Source organism: Panthera tigris, chromosome C1, assembly GCF_018350195.1.
Source record: "Panthera tigris isolate Pti1 chromosome C1, P.tigris_Pti1_mat1.1, whole genome shotgun sequence".
Classification (NCBI taxonomy): Eukaryota; Metazoa; Chordata; class Mammalia; order Carnivora; family Felidae; genus Panthera; species Panthera tigris.
The window spans coordinates 113,160,064-113,181,345 of NC_056667.1; the positions used below are offsets into that span (position 1 = coordinate 113,160,064).

Sequence of the window (21,282 nt, forward strand, 5' to 3'; positions counted from 1 at the left end):
GGCTCTGTGATGATAGCACAGAGTCTGATGCGGGGCCCGAACTCACAAACCATGAGATCATGACCTGAGTCCAAGTCTGATGCTCAACCGACTGAGCCACCCAGGCGCCCCTGTCTGGGATTATTTTAAATTCTAAAGCAGGGATAGCCCCTTACCTAATTGTTACGGGGGAAAAATTTTTTTTTAGCATAGATAAAAGCAGGTCGCAAGCTGATGATGACATTTTTGTCATAATAAAATTAATGGTGTCCTGGACACATGAGGTATCACATGACTCAAGACTATGGGGGCGCCTGGGTGGCTCAGTCGGTTGAGAGTCCGACTTCAGCTCAGGTCATGATCTCATGGTTTGTGAGTTCGAGCCCCGTGTCGGGCTCTGTACTGACATCTCAGAGCCTAGAGTCTGCTTCCAATTCTGTGTCTTCCTCTGTCTCTCTCTGTCCCTCTCCCCGTCATGCTCTGTCTCTTTCTCTCAAAAATAAATAAACATTAATTTTTTTTTTAAATAGAAGAAAAGACTATGAAGTTTGATATGTTCGTATTCTTTTGCATAACTGTCAGTGTGAGGTTTGTAATGCTTCTTCCCTCTGTGTTTTCCAGGCGTGGAGATGATCTCCCACTCCACCCACAGCATATCCCAATGTAGGAGAGAAAGACCCTAGTAAATCACGTCGAAGCTAAACCTGGAGGGAAGATTTCAAATCTGTAACTTGAACTGTGTGAAAACATTCATCACTTGTCCAAAAAATAAAATGGGTTATGTATGTAGGTAAATTATTCAGAAGGGTGTCATCTTTTTCTACCTGTGTATGGGTTTTCTAACACCGGGCCTGCTGAGATACACACAGCCCCATCCATTTCTGTCTCTCTTGCTTTTCACTTTAAGAACTTTCATCGTCTTGCCCTCAGTCAATCCTTGCCCTAAGTTCAAGAGGGAGGCCGTAATAATATCACGTTGCTCTCCTTTAGCCCCCTAGAGTGGTCAGATGCAGCCAGTGTCCCCATTTGACTATGGACAGAAGTGCGACATGAAGAGGTTAAGTGACTGGCTGTGTCCAAAGTCAGGCTAAAATGTAAACAGCAGGGGTTTCACCGCTGCCTGAAATCCCGAGTTTGATTCTGTTGTGACGTACATTTTTAAATTCATGTGAAAGTCGGTCTCCTCATCTGCTGAGCGGGGAAGCCAGTGTCCCCTTTGTGACGGTTACAGCAATGGTACGTGGTCATGCTGGCCGCGCATGTGAGATGGGCAGTGGGAAGGCCGAACCCTGCACTCAGAAGTCCAGGCCGCAGCAAAACCCAAGAGGCCGAATCCAGTTTCGGGAGCTTCCTGTGAGATATCTTGGTGCAAGATAAAAATAGCACGGAACTGATTTTAAATTTAGGTTTCGCTGCAGAAACAGGTGAGGACATTTTGTCGCAAATCAGACCTGTTTTTTCTCCAAGTGAAAAGATAGTAAGGTTTTTGCTCTTTCCGATCGTGCCCAGAAACAGTGCTTACAAAAAGCCACCCGTGAATGGTTTTGGACTAGAGGAAAACAGCGCCCAAGGTGCCAGGGGCTTCGCCTTAGCAGCCCAATGAGTGGACATCAGTATAGGTGAGGGAAAAAGAAAACAAACGATTGGGACACTGGCCATGGAGAAAGGAGCACTCTTTGGAGAATGAGAAAAACAGACGGAAGGCCTTTATCAGGGTGCTGGGCAAGGCTTATTTACGTAATGCTTGTGTGAAGGGAGCAACAAAGAAAAGTCTCTTTCTTCTTATTAATTTAGAAATGTTTTCCACACAGTTAAATATAAGCACTGGCTGCCAGAAGTGACTTGAGGATCTAAAATCGCTTTTTTCCCCCGTTTTTAATCCAGATCGAAAGTTTTTCTTGGTTTCTATGTCATCTAAAACATCTGAATTCCTTAGCCAGTATGTCTCAGGAGACAGGCTCCCAGCGCCTCCTGATTGGAAAAGACATTTTCTTACTGCGATCTAAAGCTGCACCCCTCGCCTCAACCTCATGACTATAGCTCTTGGAATGAATCCTTCAGCTTCCAGAAGCCCTGGTGATAATTCACCCAGCTCGTTGTTCCGGCTTGGTTTTCTGCAGCCGTATTTCAGATCACTGGTTGGTGAGGGAACAGTCTCACCACCTTCTGATGGGACAGAATCAAGAGCCACCTTTGGCTTCGTTGGCGCTCTGTGCCTTCTGTGAATCACTGGTGCCCCGATGCCCTTCCGCAGGCACAGGTAGAGAAGGACCATTTCATCAAGACAATGATCCACTTTTCTTGTAAAAACAAGGAATAAGAGAGATGAGGTTGGGCACAGAACACAGATTCACTCATTCAAGCTCACTTATTCAGGTCCAAGCCAGGTGGTATATTCCCCCAATGCCCCTCTTCCCTCTGACTTTCAAAGAGGTATAAGCTCTGTGATGGGGAGTAACTCTCATTCAATTAGCAGATGAGTAAATCGCTCTTTTCTAGATAAAAGGCACTTAACAAACCCATTCAAAATCCGCCTTGTGAAGACAGCCAGCCATTTCAAGTCACTTGTGAGGCTTCTGTATTCCCTAACCAGCTTGAAGAAATAGAGGTGGAGACTTCAGATCTCTCTGAACCTCAGTGTGCTTGTCACAAGGCTGTGACAATGAGCTGCAAGGATGACAGCCCCTCAGGCATCCTTGGTGGTCCATCACTGTGGCCCATATCCCTTTTCTGCCTGCATCGATACAACCCGCTTTAAGATCAGGACACAAGATGAAAACACATCATTTTCTACTTTGCAATCCCGCTGAAGGATGTTGGATGCCTGCTAACTACAAAGTTGTAAGTAGTCAAGTGCAAGGCAAAGACAGGTCGAACCTCTTCAACCAGACCCCTTGGTCTGTAGCCAGGCTCTGCTACATAACTCGCCATGTGACCCAGACAAGGTACTAGCGCCGCTGTGTCTCAATCCTGTTCTGTACCATGGAGTTAACAGTATTACCCACTTCATAGGGTTCACACACACACACACACACACACACAATGTTCTGGCACACAGTAACCATTTTTTAGGATTAGCTATTAATATGGCCTGTTATTCAGATTTTAAACTGTTTTGTTTGCTACAAGTTCCCTATGGCTTTGACTTTAAGTTCTATTTTACCCACTGATGCCAATACAGCTTCTCCCATCCAGGGAGACAAATGCCCAGCACCTCACCTGTTCTGAGTCCCAGGCTTAATCCCTCCACCTCACCTGAAACAGCCCTGCCTGACCTCCCTAAACACAGCCCACACATCAAGTTCTCTACATCTTATTTCCTCAGTGACATTCCCCTGACTTGCTCTGCATACCTGAATGCATGTCTTCTTTTTCTCTCCTTTAGGCAATAGGCCCTCCACCTTTCTGTGGATCGAAAAGTCAGCAAAATCTGGATTTGAATCGCAGGTCCACCAAATACTAAGAATGTGACCTCTGGCAGCTTACTAAGCATGGGTGATTTTATCCCTAAGATAACAGTAAGAGGGCAACCCAACGGTTCGCAAATCTGACTGTGCATCCGAATCACCCTGGTGGCAGGGGCTTTGTAAAACTCAGCTTGCTCCCCTTCCCCAGGTTTCTGAATCAAAAGGTACAGGGCCTGAGAATATGCATTTCTAACATGCCTCTAGGTGCTGGCGGTCTGGGAGCCACACTTTGAGAACCACTCTGGCTGGCAGAGCTGCGGAGAGGCTTAAATGAAATCGTATTTAGAGAATGTTTGCTCAGTAACTGTTACATAAACTCTAACCTTTTCTTTTCCTCCATAAAATAGACTAGCATGATAAATAAAAACAGCAGAAGTGCTCTTGTTTTGATGATGGCTCCATCCCATGAGTTAAAGGAGAACACCATATTGTAGCATTTCTCACTTGAGAGTTAGAAACTCAGATTGTGTGGGCATTGCCCTTGCAATGGCTTTTCTGGCACCCAATGGAAAGGCTTTCAGTTTTAGAGAAGAACTAAAACATATGCATTACCATGCAATGTAAGCTTTTTATACAGCCTACTGTTTTTAACAGACTCCCACACACAGAGTGGGTTTTTAGCATAAGTCTGTTTATGGGAGGTCATCCAAAATAATGCTTCTCCACTCTCAGTGTTTACAACACTCCAAACTCTGAACCAAGAAGGTAAGAATCTTGACCAGAGAGTTTAGCAGATGCTTTTCTTAAACGAATGTGTGTTGGGGGGGGGGGGGAAGGAAGTGGTTATGGAGTGAGAAGCTACATTTCATAACTTATTTGGCTGCAAGACATTTAAAGCAGCATTTCACATGTGACTCACTCATTGGAACAAGCCAATTGTTTCATTTTTAAAAGGGCTGGAGCAAAAAAGTCCCCATTGGAGGCAATAACAAAGACCCCATGGGAAGAGCACTGCTTCCATACCTGGCTTTGCCATACTCCGCTAGACCTCTATCTTCTCCTATGCAAAACCAAAGGTGGATGATCTCCAAGGACCTTCCCCAGTGCCATCACTCTATGAGGAAGGGATGCGGGGCAAGGCGACATGTGACCACATAGACCCTTTGCCAGACCCCAGGAAACCGGATGAAATCAGTCTCTTTCCATCTGTAGAAAGCTTCGGTGTCATATTTTTTGGTGGGCAGGGTCACTGTCATTCTAATGGCAGCACCACCACCCACAGGGTGTGAGGCGTATCTAGAATGAAAGACCAAGCTCTGACTTACAGCAGGGCCAGCAAGTCAACTGTCTCTCAAGTAACACATCAAGTAACACAAAGACAAGTTATGTTTCATGGCAACTGCAGCTATTCTAAGACGCACACTCCCTCCACACCAAAATATCCTTTCGCGAAGGCAGCCCTGAGGATCTGACTGGTTTCATTTGTATTCTCAAAAGCTTTGTTTGCAGTGGGAAGCAGGGCAGGAGCTCGGAGACAAAAACCAGGAAAGCTGGAGGGAGACGGGATTCATTTGTGCTCACACCCAAGGGCCTCCTGTGGACTGATTTCAATACTTTGGAGCTGGACATTGAGATAGATTTGCTGGAACTTTTCAGAGACCCTGTGAGATTCTGATCAGGAGGACAGCTGCTTGGGGGCACAGTTGGGGCAGAAGTCATCCCTCTTCCCCACACCTACACCACTTCTGTGCAGAATCTACACAGTCCCATGACTTCCAGGATTGGAAGCTTTTAGGACAGTGATTCTCAAAGTCAGCTCCTAAGACCAGCCCAGCAGCACCCTGGAATTTGGTAGAAATGCACATTCCCTGGCCCACAACAATAATGTCTGAAACTCTAGGGGTGGGGCCCAGTGGTTTGGGTTTTAACAACCCCTCCTGGTGATTCTGATGTGATCCTGCTGAAATTCACCCGCACAAGATAACGAGGCGCTTGCTCCCAGGTTCGTGTAAATTCAGGGTCTACAGTTGCATGAGCCAAGAAATAAGAACTGCCTTAAATTCTGTGCCCTAGGGCATACCAATCACAAGCTTTCTTTACCCAACCAGGCCCTGAGAATCAAGTTTTGGTAGAATTGAAAGACTGCGGCCTTGGCACCCAAACTGATGGGCACTTTCCGAATGGGTGGTTGTTTGTGGCCCTCAGGGAGAGCTCCTCTGAACAACAACTCAATCCAAGTCATTAAGCAGAGGAACTTGAGGGCACATATGAGGTACATCTAAGGGGATCCACCCCACAAACTAATGGGAATCACTTGGCCACAGTGGGCTGGAAGAACTTCGGAGGGAGACCAAAGCCTTCTCTCTCCATGGAATCTGGAGAGCTAGCAAACTTTGGCTATGGGAGTTAACATGGCGAACATTTACATACGATCTACTACTGTTTACTAGCCGTGCAAATCAGCGCCTGGTTTCTCACACTGTCTCATTTAACTCTCAATGCAAAGGTAGATTTTACGATCTCAGTTTTGCAAAAGTGGAAACAGACACAATAAAGTTAAATGATATGTGTCGTATCTCAAGCTGACAAGTAGTGACTGGGAATTAAACACACTCTATCACCTCTCGAGGCTGCTGCCACCTGCACAGAGATTAATGAATTGCCCTCCATGCGACACCCACTCACCCCACCCCAGACGGTGTGTCCCTGTTTGCTCCTCTAAGTTTGGCTTCACACCTTGGATCCTGTCTCCTCTTCATATTCTAAGACAATATTTGGTGATGTGTTTCTTCTGCCCTGGACTTTGGACTCAGCAGGACTGGACACAGCTCCTCGAGTGGGCTCGGTAGGATCTTCCAACAAGTCCTGGGAAGAGGTACTTCTTGACCTGGATCACCGGGACTTACTTCACTCAGTCCCCCCAACCCCTGATGCTGCACACCACTTTGAATGCCCCCTTCTAAATGGCATCTCATTAGGCAACTAACGTTTACAAAGAATTTAATATGTTGAATATCCCCGAAAAACTTTTCTACGGTGGGGCAGAAGATAGGGCCACTTGTCTAGGAGCCACAGACACCCCACAACTGCCATTTCCAGGCTAGTGTCTGCTGGGTGCAAGTCAGGGAGAGAACACTGGCAGGGTTCAACTCTGACCCACAACTTCAATCCTGTAGTCATGGAAAAACTGACATATGTCTCTAGGTCTTAGTTGACTCTCTCTGAGAAATGGGAATATTGATGCCCTTGCACTGCCAGGCTTCCACAGTTCTTACCACATCTTTTGCCACCCAAGTATATACTTGGGTATATACCTCACCCATAGAATGCCTCACCCATTCACTCAATGCCTATCTAAGAGGTTGACTACCAGAGGGTATGATAAAGTTGTTCATGGAGCAAAGCATTTATCGGGGGTGACTTTGCTTTGTGTGGTTTAAAATATCATGTCCTTCCTCCTTTAAGTCCAAGAAGACTGCAAGAGGTAAGTGTGGATCTTGAAGAACATTGGTCTGGGGTGCGGAAAACATGAGGTTGAAGATTCAGCCCGCAAAGTGAGGTATAGTGGATGCACATTCTAGTCTAGAGGTTTAGAAAGACTATGGAAAGTGCACGGGATTTGCTGGGAATGCTCCATTCTGGTCCCACATGTGGTTCCCACAAGGGTGCTCTACCTCCTTCTCCCAGTCCATCCCTGGACTGCCAGCCACTCGGCAATTTTACTGATGGCACCTCCTAAAGTCAGCAGTCTCTGCTGCCAGAACTGGGGGTCAGGCCAATCGCTCAGCCTCCTTTTTTCCAGAGAGGCCAGAAGACTTGGTAATTTGCCCATCATGGAGATGGCTGAAATGCAAACTGTTAGTTTAGGCTCCTTAGTCCATGAGAATGGACCCTCCCAGCTGTTACCTAAGGCATGGTCTCAGGAACATTTTGTGAATTTGCTCATGCTTCAGGGACCCTCACGGGAGGAAGCACTTCGAATCCTGGAATGTTTGTGAATGCCACCTTGGTTTTCCTAGAGTGACTAGCACTGAGAGCCTTATGGGTCACTGAGAGGGCTGGATTCTTCTGGGCAGCCAGGTCAGCTAGCTTTGAGGGAGAAGAGGGGGAACTGGGAGGGGTGGGGCAGACAACCACTGAAAGGCCAGGGGGAGGTCTGGGTCTTTAAAGCCTACGAGGAAAGGGCAGAGAATTTGGCCAGGGAGAGAAGAGACTCTCAGGCCAGATCAAAGGCTGCCCTCCTTGGACTTTGCAGACAGGAGCATAGTTAAGAAAAAAACACAGCCAGGGGCGCCTGAATGGCTCAGTCTGTTAAGCATCGGACTCTTGATTTTAGCTCAGGTCATGATCTCACAGTTTGTGGGTTTGAACCCCACAGTGGGCTCTGTGCTGAGAGTGTGGAGCCTGCTTGGGATTCCCTCTCTCTCTCTTTCTATGCCCCTGCCACATCCTCTCTCTCAAAATAAACTTAAAAAAAAAAAAACAATAATAAAAAACACAGCCAAAAAAAACCCAACAACAACAAAACAAAAACACAGCCAAACTTCTCCACCTTCACCTCTTCTAGCACACACCACCCCATCCCCAAATGGCAAGTTCTTTCTAGACAAAAACTTTGCACTTGCCCTTAAATCAAGTTTAGTTGATCAACATGTTAACAATGCAACACAAAACTCAGAACCACCTGCTTTTGAACCTCTGCCCCTCTCCAACAAATTTTAAATATAAGTTCAGGAAATAATTAATCAACCAAAGCCTTCTACCACAGTATCCCCTTCTGTTAGAGGCAATGTCTGGTAAATCAAGAAAAACGTGCCATTTACTCACTAAACTAAACACAATCCCTTATTATACAATTAACCAAAACACAATTGTATGTAATACAATTATACAGACTGCAATTACACAAAAGTAATGATGCAGTATAGATGGCAATGACTTTCATGTAATCGAAAATAATGAGAGCGTCCTTGATTAGAAATTAAGGTATCATAAGAGATCCCTATTGATGAATGTTCCCTCTGTTGAACTACACTTTGCAAAAGGCTGTGCTGGCTGATGAAGTCGGATGCTTCCCCCTCATCGTTAATAAAGACTATCGGGGTGGCAACCATTCCGTGTAGTACCCTTTATCCTGAGATCGCTAAACTAGCACATTCTAATGAAGCACACATTTTATTACCCACTTACCCAGCTGGTCAAATAGAAAAAAAAAATGAAGCAGAAGAGCCAGGAAGTCTGTGTGATTTGTTGAGGATCCCATGTGTAGTGGTATTAACAGAGAAACATGCACATAAAACTCCATCAAATTATATTGGTCATTCGGAGCATCCGAGGAGACTACAACCTACAGAGCTGATTGCTGTGCTGCTGAGGAGAAACACCTGTTACTTCTCATCAGTGCCCCATGGATGGGGGTGGTTCCCTTCCTAGCTCCAGGCTGGTTCTCCGTCCATCCATCCTTCTCCCTTTTTCCTGGGTACTCTTTCTAGTAAGCAAATCTGATACCTTCCTTCCTGATTGTCACTTAGCACACGGGGCCACGTTCCACGGGCACACAAATTTCTTCATAATTCCTAACGGCCCCAATCTCTAGCCGTGTGCACACCATGTACTCCATCACAGTGACCTTCCATATCCACTGAGCTATATTTTATTGACCCTAAGGCACTATTCATTGTTAACATATACCCTTAGTTTATATGCCGCTAAGAAAGACATGTTGCCAATTGAATGATGATGACCCATGGATTATAAAATGCATCCCAATATTTAACAATGGAAAACAGGCGCTTGGAACTGTTGAAATGCTTGCAAGCCATGATCTCTCCTATTTCTCTGCCACTCCCCATGCTACATCCGGAGGACCCATCGTACACCGGCACCCCTCATCACACCTCAGCCAAGTCTGCTCGTCCTTTAAAATTTAGCTCAGCACCAGGGCACGTGGGTGGCTCAGTCTGTTGAGCATCAGACTTAGGCTCAGGTCATGATCTCATGGTTCGTGAGTTTGAGACTCACATCAGGCTTGCTGCTATCAGCGCAGAGCCTGATTCGGAGCCTCTGTCCACCGCCCCCGCCTCCTCTGTCCCTCCCCTGCTGGTGCTCTTTCTCTCTTTTTTTTTTTTTTTAACGTTTATTTATTTTTGAGACAGCGACAGAGCATGAACGGGGGAGGGGCAGAGAGAGAGGGAGACACAGAATCAGAAGCAGGCTCCAGGCTCTGAGCCATCAGCCCAGAGCCCGACGGGGGGCTCGAACTCACGGACCGAGAGATCGTGACCTGAGCTGAAGTCGGATGCTTAACCGACTAAGCCACCCAGGCGCCCCTGCTCTTTCTCTTAAAAATAAACATTAAAAAAAAAAAAGACTTAGCTAAGCACCCCTTCCTGAAAACCTTCTTGACCTCATTCTCCCCATGGCCAGGCTGAGCTGCGGCTGCCAGACATCCCACAAATAAGGGTGCACTACTTGGGCATTTATTGCATTTTATCATAATGGCTCATTTATTCCATGATGGGACGTGAGCAGAGACCCTGTAACAACAACACATGGGCAAGCACTTCACAGCTATTATTCACCCATTTGTTGAACGTTATATCGACGAGGATGACTGTAACCACAAGAATGAAGGAGGTAAGTGCTAGAGATAAAACGTGGAGAGCACGCTAAGCCTGGCTGAAAACTCAGAACTGGTCCTCTTTAATTTTCCAAATTGTGTCTTTGAAGCTAGAAATTTTAAATGTAAGAGGAGTTGGAGCCTGGAAGAAATAAAGAAAGAAACTGAACTTGTGCCGCATCTGTGGGTTGCACAGTATTAAATGCTGATTCTCTCCATGGGGGAACCTGCTCTTTTCTGCGCCAAAGAAGCCATGGTTTGGAGGTGACACCACAGGTCAGTGGCCCCAGGAGTCACCTCACCACTGGACCACACGAACCTCTGTTCTAGACCCTGAGGGCCTGATGTTCATCTGCCCCTGTTAGAAAGGATGCTCCCTGCTCTAAAGAATAAAATGGCTTAAGACCGAAGTAATCCCTCCCTCCTTTTTGCTTCACTCTTAACTTCAAAGTAATCAAATGTTGTTTATGCATACAATTTTAATCCTGTCACAAATTTGTATTTTGATTTAATTTGCATATCCCATTTACTGCAAGTCAACATGAAGAGAGACTCAACTAATTTAAACCATTTTTCTCTGGGCCTGAAATCCTTTCAGAAATATTTTCCATTAGGCAACTCAATTATGTCTAATGTGGCTAATGTCAGTGGATTAGAATTTTGCTTAAAGAAACTCATATTTAGAACAGTGAGAATGGGAAGGGGGTGGGAGAACAGAGGAGAAGAGACAATAATTACCTGTCTTTGATGCTACACAGATCAATGTGTAAATCACTAAAATTCCCCAGGGAACCTTGCTGAACTGAAATGAGGTCCTTGGACTGGTTATCAATAAAGATGAGCCTCATGCAGCCTTGGAAAGCCTTAATGGGATTTAAACATTGGGAATCGGTGAGATTGTCGGGGCACCCTGTGGGACAGAGAAAAAAAAATGAGGAAGAATACTGAAATGATCAGTCATTGCTTTGGCGACCTATTGATGGAGGACCTGGAGGTCTAATTGTTTTGGGGGCTTTTTCATTCACAGCAGTGCACACATGTTCGTTGGAAATCCTAGCATTCTCAAAGGGACAGAATTGGTATAAAACGGGGCATACTCAATCGTTGTACGGAACAGAAAACAACATGCGTTAAAGGGAACACCGATACTGTAACATTCACCTGGTCCCTCTTTCTTTTCGCCTGTCGGTAAACTATCCAACCATCCAGTCGCATGGTGTATTTCACTCATCCCAAGAGGCAACATATTATAACTACTTGGGAGTTTGGGTTCTGTCTCGAAACACGCTCTAAATGCACAATTCAATTCTCAATTACACTTTCAAAGGAAATTATGGTTTGGGTAAGGATGGTGGCAGAGTAATTGTCTGGCTAATTGTTGGCATTAACAGGCTTAGTTCCTGAGAAAGGTACACACACAGGAACAGAACTGGAATTCTGAAGCGAGGCACAAAGCAAACGCAGATGCCAAAGAACTACGAGCTTAAACGCACCTAGTTATAGGGCTGTAATAGCACACTGAAAGGTTAACACCGTACCTCTTTAAAGGGTGTTCCTTAAAAAAAAAACACTGCATTACGCTGATTTAGCATAGCTTGCGATCAGGGCACTTCTCATTAAGACAGGTACACGGCAATGTAGGTATATGAGCGCTTGTGCTCCATCCCGATGGGTTTTAATAGGTTCAGAGCATATGGGAATGCAAGCTTGAAAACATGGCAATAACCCATAAATAATTGGGAATTATTTCAGCCATTTCTAATAGACAGTCACTGCTGGGCTGATGCCCAGCAGCTGCTTAACAGCTCACAGGCACACCATAAAACGAAGAGAGATTCCTACAAGTTCTAATTGAAACTGTAGAGAGAATTTATGTAAGTTGACTATTATTGCTCAGGCTCATTTTTCACCTCCCTTAAGTTTACGGTCTACGTGTGGGGCGCTTGCTTAAATGCCGTTCAAATCACAGATAAGTCTCGGCCTTGTAAACCCAGCGCCCCCTTAACTGGGGGGAAGCCAGACATTTCGTCTTTGAGGCATTCTGCATGCCGTAATCATCGAACATCATTTTCCTCAGAAACAAATACAAGAATGCTTTTCTCTCTTTGTTGATGAGACACTGCATGTGATGCAAGAATTATGCAGTCTGTGAAATGTATCTTAGGGTCCCCAAGACCCTTCTGCTGCCTTTATGCTACATTTGCTAGCATCCCTTTGCTGTCCCAACATAGCAGGTTGCAGAGAACACAGACCTGGGGGTGGGTCCTGATTCTAACGTTTACACAAGTTATTTCATTTCAGCAAACACCAGTCTTACTGTCTGTGAAATGGGGCTACAATCGCCTACTTCACAAAGTTCCTGCACGAATTAAATGGCGTAAGATACATACGACATTTAGAGGCACTGGAAGAGCTCCTTTCTTGTTGGAATCTGTTGTCCTTGCAGACGTGGGGATTTAGAGTGAAGGACAGAGGGTTTTGGTGGGGTCTTAAAAAATCAAACCACAACAGTATTGCTCTATGCTGCTTCCCTTCCAGGATACCTTGTTATGTACAATGCACTTATGCAAAGCCCCTTCTGGATTTCAAAACTTAACCACGTGTCAGTGCCATGAGAGAAGTGATTTGCAAAGTCTATTTGAGAGACCGCACTTGTAATTTTACACAAACACTTCCCTTCAGTTTCCTAATGGACGAAGAATTAGCAACCGGAGAACAGGCCCAGCCCACACCCGTGTTTACAAAAGGTGCAGCCCGTGTGTCTATTTGCAAGCATGTAACCCTGACCCTGCTGAAGTTCTCCAGCAGTCTGGCTTTGTTTCTCCACGTCCTAGATAAGTAAGTTCAGGGACCATCAGGGTCTTCCTCAAGGTCAGACGGCTCTTTGACATTACTCTCTAGAGACTGTTTCTATAATACAAACACATGACTAAAAAAATAGATACTAAGATTTTTAATGAAAGAAATAACTTGGGGAAAAAAACTAAATAAAACTGCACATGCATCTATAAAAAGGCAGTGAATTCCTCATCATGTAGTTTTCATCCATTCCAGTATGCCCCGTGTCTTTGTCATTGGGAATGTTCCTAGGATTCACCTGGAAATGGGGACAGCTGGACCTGTATCGCCTGCTCCACTGGAGCTACAAGTTCACAGGACGTCTAGACCTTCCCCATTTTTAGAGCCCTACTCCACGGGCATGGCTTCCAGGGATGTCGGGAAGGAACGAACAGACGGGGGATTCAGACAGCAAAGTGGCAGAGTAGCCTATATGGCTGAGGATCCTGGCTGTGCCTTCCCTGCCTTCCCATCTGGATTTCTCCTTTCGCAGGTACTGCTGACTGTTGGTACACATCCTCCAAGTTTTCAGCTGACTTCCTCCTTCCCAACGTGATCACGGAGCTTGGCATGGCTACAAAAATCTCCTTTGGACATGTTACATAACACCAGCTCTTATAGCTAAAGTTTTTCTTTTTTTCTTTTTTTCCCCTCTGCACTGACCTAGATAGTGTATATCTGCACAGCTGTCAGAAAGTTTGCTTCTCATTATTTTGTGCTTGGGATTGGGTACCTGTGTGTGTGTGTGTGTGTGCGCGTGCGCGTGTATGTGTGAATGGTCTAATTGCCAAAAAAAAAAAAAAAAAAAAAAAAGAATGATTAGAGCAAAATAATTGTCCATTGCATTCTCCCTCCATCCTTTATTTTTCAAAAGCTGGGGAACTTACCTCCAAAGTAGTAGCTATTTCCAGAATAAATCTGTACACGAGTGGTGTCCTGGGCCGGGGATGCTGCATCATTATCCAGAGTAAGAGTGATGCGGTCCCTTCTGGCGGTGATGCTGACTGAATGCCACAAGCCATCATTCAAGCTGCTGCCTGCAAAAGAAACAGGGAAGGCAGTAGGGATGATTGACTGGGGAGATCTGGAGCCAGCGGGGCTCATCCTCCTCACCTGCTGAGCTCCGTGCTCCACGCGTGCTCTCAGCAGCCTCCCCGTGTCTCCTTTTGCTTAAACCAAACCCCCAGCAGACCCATAAGCCTCACCTTCCCTCCTCTCTTTACCACTTCACTTCTCTTTTTGTTTTCAAAGTGGCTAAACAATGTCTGATACATTTGAGTTCAAAACAAAAGGGCAAAACACAAATTGGTCTGTATATTACAACTACAGGTGTTGCCAAATGAACTGACCTCTTGCTATAAATGCAAAGTAAAAGGTTGAAAGGAAAAACTTAAAAATGCCCATGCCTGGGTGGCTCAGTTGGTTCAGCATCTGACTCTTGATTTCCGCCCAGGTCGGGGTCTCAGGGTTTGTGAGTTCGAGCCCTGTGTCAGGATCTGTGCTGATAACACAGAGCCTGCTTGGGATCTTCTCTCTCCCTCTCTCTTTCTGCCCTTCCCCTGCTCATTCTCTCTCTCTCTCTGTCTCTCAAAATATATAAACTTACAAAAAAATGCCCATGGTGATTTTATCTCTGTGTGGTAGGATTATAGGTGATTTGTTTTTCTCACATTTTCCTGCAAATGCCTTATGTTTCTTTTTTAGTAAGGGGCATGTGGGTGGCACAGTAGGTTCAGTGTCTGACTTTTGGTTTCAGCTCAGGTCATGATATCAGCCCTGTGTTCGAGCCCTGTGTCGGGCTCTGTGCTGGCAGCACAGAGCCTGCTTGGAATCCTCTCTCTACCTCTCTGCCCCTCCTCTGCTTGCACACCCTCTCTCCCTCAAAATAAACAAATAAAGTTAAAAATTTTTAATTAAAAATAAACTATTTTTAAAGGGAAAAGTAGATGAGGAAAGCCAGATTCTAGTGATGTGCCAGGCGAAGGCCGTCTACCTTTGGAGACACATAATACACTAGCTCAATCTCAACATTTTTCCTTAACTAATTAGGTGACACTGGCTATTCCTACCTTCCCTGAAGTCTGGCTTTATTGTCTGCAAAGATCATAATTCCTACTCTGTGTCCTTGTTAAGAGGATCCATTGAGATCAGGCAGGAAATGTCCCAGGACAGTTGGAGGCATCCTGAGTGTTTATTAAAAGGTAATTCTCTCAAGGGTGCCTGGATCGCTCAGTAGGTTGAGGGTCCAGCTCTCAATTTCAGCTCAGTTCATGATCGCAGGGTCACGGGATCGAGCCCTGTGTTAGCCTCCCTGCTGAGTGTGGAGGCTGCTTAAGATTCTCTCTCTCTCCACCTCTGCCCCTCCCCCACTTGTGCCCTCATTCTCTCTCTCTCTCTCTCTCTCTCTCTCTCTAAATAATAATGATAATTTTTTTAAAAGGTAATTCCTATCTTGTTCTTTTGCCTCAGATGTCTTTGGTGCATAACTACCCTGCCAGCCTACCTTACTAAGAAAACTGTACTGGGAATTAGTCATGAAGATGGGAGGAGTTTCTTTCTAAAAAAATCTATCAGCTAATAAGACTCTGTTGGTGCCCAGTACTTGCTCGAGGAAACACAGTCTTATTCATCAGTCTGGTCACAAAGATGTGTCTGTGACAAAAGCACACAGTCACACGTCTCCACTCAGTAGACATTTCTTGTGTCTTGCTATGTGCGGAGTTGTTTTCCTCCTCTTATTGCCTCAGTTTTCTCCCCTGCAACGTGGGGGAAATGACTTCTAGGCTGTTGTGATAATTATACAGTAGTCAATACGGTAGTGCATGTAGAACGGTCCATGTTGCGTCATAAGCAGACAATGATGTTAGCTAAAACAAATGGATAGAAGAGCAACTATAAAATGGTCCCTGGCTTGTGAAGTATGGAGAGTCCCATCACCATGTGATGGAGAGACATATCACATGGTGTCTATAGGCTACCGTTAAATGGAAGAGGCACGCAGTGAGTGTTACAATACTGTCCTCTGCGGGGCGCCTGGGTGGCTCAGTGGGTTAAGCGTCCAACTTGAGCTCAGGTGATGATCTCATGGTTTGTGAGTTCAAGCCCCACATCAGGCTCTCTATGGTCAGTGAGGAGCCTGCTTCAGGTCTTCTGTCTCCCTCTCTCCTGCTCCTCCCCAGCTTGCCCACATTGTCTCTCTTTCTCAAAAATAAATAAATATTAAAAAAAAAAAAAAAAGAATCCTGTCCTTCGAGTTCAGGGTAGTGGGACAGACAAAAAAGGCAAGATAAGAACACTGCATGCAGTTTTGGGTGGAGTGGTACTATGGAAGCAGAGAAGAAAGAAAACCTAACTAATGGCATAGGAGGATCCCTGAAAGACTTCACAGCAGAGATGGTGACAGTTTTGAGAAGTTCTGAAAAGTGCAAAGAGTTCTCTACTCAGAGAGCAAGAGTCCAGGAGTCAAAGAGCCTGTACAAAAAAGCCAGGGTCTGCAATGAGAAGCGGGAGAGAACAAGAAGAAAGCCAGTGAGAAAGGATCCATTCACCCAGGGACCTGACATGAAAAACTAAGGAATGGGTTTCCACAATTTCCTTGGATAAATGATTGTGTAAAGTGCTTTATTCAAGCCAATTCCATCAAAACCTTTGGGGATAGGACCCGAGGCATCTGCATTTAAAAAAAAGAAATGTTTATTTATTTATTTTGAGACAAGGAGAGAGAGTGGGGGGAGGGGGCAGAGAGAGGAGACAGAGAGAGAGAGAGAGGGAGGGAGACAAAGAGTGAGAGAGAGAGAGAATCCCAAGCAGGCTCTGTGCTGTCAGCACAGAGCCCACCGTGGGGCTTGATCTCATGAACCCTGAGATCATGATCGGAGCTGAAATCAAGAGTTGGACGCTCAACAGACTGAGCCACCCAGGTGTCCTGCGTCTGCATTTTTTTAAAAGCTCCCTGGGTGATTCTAACGTGCTGTCAGGAATGGAAACCACTGCTTTAGAACAATGGGAGGCCATGAAGGGTCTTCAGCATGGGAATGACCTAGCTGGAGGTCCACTGTGCAAAGACGGGGTGGCAGAGGACCGCTGGGAGTCAAAGCAGGGAGCACAATGGGTGGGGCCTACTGCTTACACTAGCCCCAGAAGACCAGATGATAAGGGTCTCAGCCAAAGTAGCAGCAGTGACAATGGAGAGCAAGGGACAGAGTAAGCTGTTTCTGGAGGTAAAAGAAATCAGACTTGGTAGAGCCTACTGGAGCAGGTCCTAAGAAACCAGCTGGAAAGCAAGCACTGAAAATCACAGCAGAGGTCTGCAGGGCTTCTCAGAATAGCTGCTGAAGTGCGTGTGCCTCTGAGCCCTCATAGGGTTGGAGAAGGTGCCCAGGGAGCAGCACAGCTCCAGGTTGGGAGCCCAGCTGCACTGCACCAGGCAGCTGGGTCCCATCTGCTCACAACAGGCCAGATGCAAGGGACCCCCCTGCATTTCCAGCCAGCTTCCTGGCAGCCTTGGCTGTGGCCCTGAACATCTGCTTGGGGTGAACCTGGGGGCTGCTCAACCTGGCGGCCGTACTTCCTCCCAAATGCCAGAGTTTGGGTCCTAACCACAGGGACTCTGCTAATGAGGTAGAGGCTGTGTCACGCATTTCCTGGTGATGAACATTTGACTTCCGGCAGGGGCATTTGGGGGGCACGGCCAGCTGTGGGTCTTTACTTCTTTTTATTCTCATTTGCATACTGATTTAAATACATTTGCATAACACAGGAGACTGCATCTGCAGACAAACTATAGACTGTTTGAGCTGGAAGAGGCGTCAGTAACTAACCCAACTTAGAGGATGTAAATAGCGCCCCCCCCCACCAGGGACTAGCGCCCTGCTCAGCATCAGGGCTCCAGTAAGAAGAGAACGGAGGCGTGCCGAGTGTCCTGCCTAATCAGAGATGCATCCTCTAGTCATTTCACAGATGACAATGGCCTGAGACAAGAGGTCTGACCCATGGGAATGGCAAGGCCAGAGCACTGGCCTTTGTGTTCTGCTGCCTGGTCCCCTCCCCTTCCCACATCACTATCCATATCGCTCTCTTCAACACTGTCACTTAATGAGGGTTTGCATGGTTGCTTGTCTTTTTTTTTTCCTTTCTTTCTTTCTTCTTCTTTTTTTTTTTTCCTCCCTTTTTGGTCTGCTTTTCCTTTTGGTTTGATCTTTTTGATCTTTTCCTCCATGGTCCCGAGTCCCTGTGTGAAATCTTCACTCTTCAGAGGAAAATTATGAGGACAGTGGTTCCTGAGGCTGACCACACAAAAGGCAGCACCTAGGGAGCTTCTGAAAAGACAGGTCCCTGGGCTCCACACCGGGTTAATTAAGGCAGGCTTCAGGGTGGCCCCAGGCCTTGGAAGGTTGTGCAGCCTGGGTTAGGAAACTACACCATCTGAGGTTTCAGAAGAGGAAGATGAAAAGAAGCCTGGAAAAACAAGGCTGGTTTTAGAGAAGCTGAGTTGGGAACAGATTCCAAGGCAAACGAAGTGACATATTCCCTTCTAAAAATCTGCTTTCTGCTGGGCCCTCCTTCCCACTTCATTCTGTTAATGGCTATATATGTAATATATATTTTTATAACCAAATAACACCCCTAGAAGTTCTCCAAGGTTTCGTTTCTAAGAATTCTTTTTTTAAAGGTACAGGTTTAAGTGCTATTAATTGTTCACAAATTGGGTAAAACCGATGCTGTCAGAGTGCTTTCCTCCCAAAACCTCCCTGAGGTGGAAAGGTCTGAAAGAAGAAAAGTTTTCAAAGGGGAGAATGAGAAAGTACCACCTTTGAGGCCAGGAACACCTCGATGGGGAAATGCTCCTGGAGGTAGAACAGGGTAATTAGGGCCACTTTAGGGTGGCCCCCTAATGATTCATAGGATTTAGGAGCCCAGGCTTAAAATGCGGGATTTGGGTTCTGGAAAGATTGTTGGATGATGACAAACATAAATTTTCTGACCTTCAAAGTGATGTCAAATAATATTTGCCACCTCCCAGACAGGCAACGGATACAAAACCAATACACATAGTTAGTGTAGAAAGAGGGAAACAGGCAATTTCATGTTGCTGATGGCAACGTAAGTTTGTACCTTCTTTCTGGAAGGCAAAATACCAAAGGGCATCAAAAAAAAAAAAAAGCCCTAAAAATATCATACCTCATTTCCCATATTTTTTTTCTGAAGAATTAATCCTGAAATAGTACAAGCATCACAGCCAAGATTTAAGGGGAGGAGAGTTTATGAGGCCATTATTTCTAAGAGCAAAAATTCACAACTACCAGTATTTCCAACAATAGCGGGTTAGTTAAATCAAATATGGCATATTTAGTAACACGGAATATAATGTAGTCATCAAAAATTATAATGTCCAAGAATGCAAGTGATATCCAGATAAGTGGAAAACTCAGGCTAAATAGCGTATGTGGTTATGGTATGCATTTTGTCAAAAATTACCACAAAGAAAATACTGGAATGACATGGAATGATTAGTGTGTTGTTGTTTTTTTTTCCTTACAGAGAGTACCAGAATTTTCAAAGTATCTAAAAACAAAATATCCAACTTTTATGATTATTTTTTAAGACTAACAAACTGTTTGAGTTGAGAAGAAAAGGAAACATTTTCATCCTTTTCCACTTCTGGCCCTCCTTGTTAACAAAGCAACTGCTCCCAGGTCCCAGAATTCAGCTGAAGCCACTTGTCTAAAAGCTCCTTTACAATAAATAAAAAATAATAAATAAATAAATAAATAAATAAATAAATAAATAAATAAAAGAGCTCCTTTACAGAGAGGGTTGGATAGACTTCTCTGTGCTTGCTTAAGACTTAACAGTTTTTCTCCATGAAGGAAAAAAAAAGGCAGTTTCCATCATTGCTTGCAAATGAACTTTTGAAATACGGGCCAATTGTAAAAACAGCTAGTAACGCACATTAACAGTGCCGAATACCTGTGATGTGCCAGGCATTTTAAATGTGTAATTCCTAATTCTCACAATGGTCCAGGAGGCCCAGTTTCATGGTCCTCCTGCTACAGATGCTAAAACGAAAAGCCAGAGAGGCTGTCCAGGGTCATGTGGCTACTAGAGGTGGAGTCAGAATTGAAGGGAGGGGGGTGGGTTCAGGAGAACCAGGCTGAGCTCCTGCTCTCCCTCTCCACCCCTCCTAGGCCAACCCTGCTCCTGCTGCAGGAACTGATGGCCAATTACTTCTGCAAAGTTCTATCTTCTGCCATTGAATTCAACTTTGCTTTTCTTTATTCATATTTTTGGAACAGCTTGATTGAGATAAAATTCACATGCCATACAATTCGTTTATTTAAAATGCACAATTCAAGAGGTGCCCAGGGGGCTCAGTCGGTCCAACGTCTGACTCCTGATTTCAGCTCAGGTCATGATGTCAGGGTTTGTGAGACTGAGCCCTGCATTCGGCTCTACGCTGACCAGTTAGGAGTCTGCTCGGGATTCCCTCTCTCCCTCTCTCTCTGCCCTCCAACCCCCTTGCCCTCTCAAAAATAAATAAACATTTAAAAAAATGAAAAAAATAAAATGCAGAAGTCATTTTTTTAGTATATTCAGTCAGGCAACCATCACAATTAATTTTAAAACACTTGTAACGCCCGACAGAAATGTTATAACATATAGGTACTTCCTCCACTATCTCCTCACCCCCCTCACCTCCAGCCCTAGTCACCTACTACTCTGCTTCCTGTCTGAATGGATTTCCCCATCCTTGGCATTTCCTATACATGAATTCGTGCATCGGGTTCCCTTTTATGACTGGCTTCTGTCATCTAACACATTTTCAAGGTTATCCTTTGTTGTAGCTTGTGTCAGGATATTTTTCTATTGCTGAATTATATACTCTATGGTATGGCTATCTCACATTTTATTTTTCCATTCACTAGCTGATGGACATCTGGGTTGTTTTCATTTAGGGGTATTGTAAATAAAGTTTCTGTGAACATGTGTGCCAATCTCTGTGTAGACCTAAGCTTTCAGTTCTTGCAGTGAGCACCTTGGAGTCTGACCACTGGGTCATATGTGACTCTATAGCCAGAGCATCTCCAAAGTGGCCGACCAGCTCATCTTCGCACAAGGAAACTTCCGTTTTGACAATACTGAGTTCAAACGTTGGTCCTGGCTTTTGGTGGATCTTCTAGCTTCTAAGAATTAAAATACACTTCAACTTCTGTTTCTTAGAACGTCTACTTAGATCGGACGTGGAATTCTAGCTAATCGCCATTACTTCGATGCTATTTTTCCAGATAAGTAATCTTACGGAGCATTTAATAAGCCATTTTGTATACTTTTTGTAATGAGAACTTCATAGCGACTGATAGTTCACATCTGATGGAAGTGAGACTCAGAGCAGTTAAGTAATATTCTAAAAGGCCTAAACTTTTTTTTTTTTTTTTTTTT

The 21,282-nt window shown here is 45.0% G+C and overlaps 1 protein-coding gene across 1 annotated transcript in view; it reads right to left on the reverse strand.

Moving 5' to 3' along the window:
• CNTNAP5 (contactin associated protein family member 5) overlaps window positions 1–21,282 on the reverse strand; it is a 799,405-nt gene that overhangs the window by 332,722 nt on the left and 445,401 nt on the right. Inside the window, exons 9-10 of the mRNA XM_042994206.1 lie at window positions 13,731–13,880; window positions 10,744–10,915 (exon numbers count right to left, since the gene is read on the reverse strand). Of these exons, the coding sequence (XP_042850140.1) occupies window positions 10,744–10,915; window positions 13,731–13,880 (322 nt within the window). The remainder of the gene's footprint in view (window positions 1–10,743; window positions 10,916–13,730; window positions 13,881–21,282) is intronic.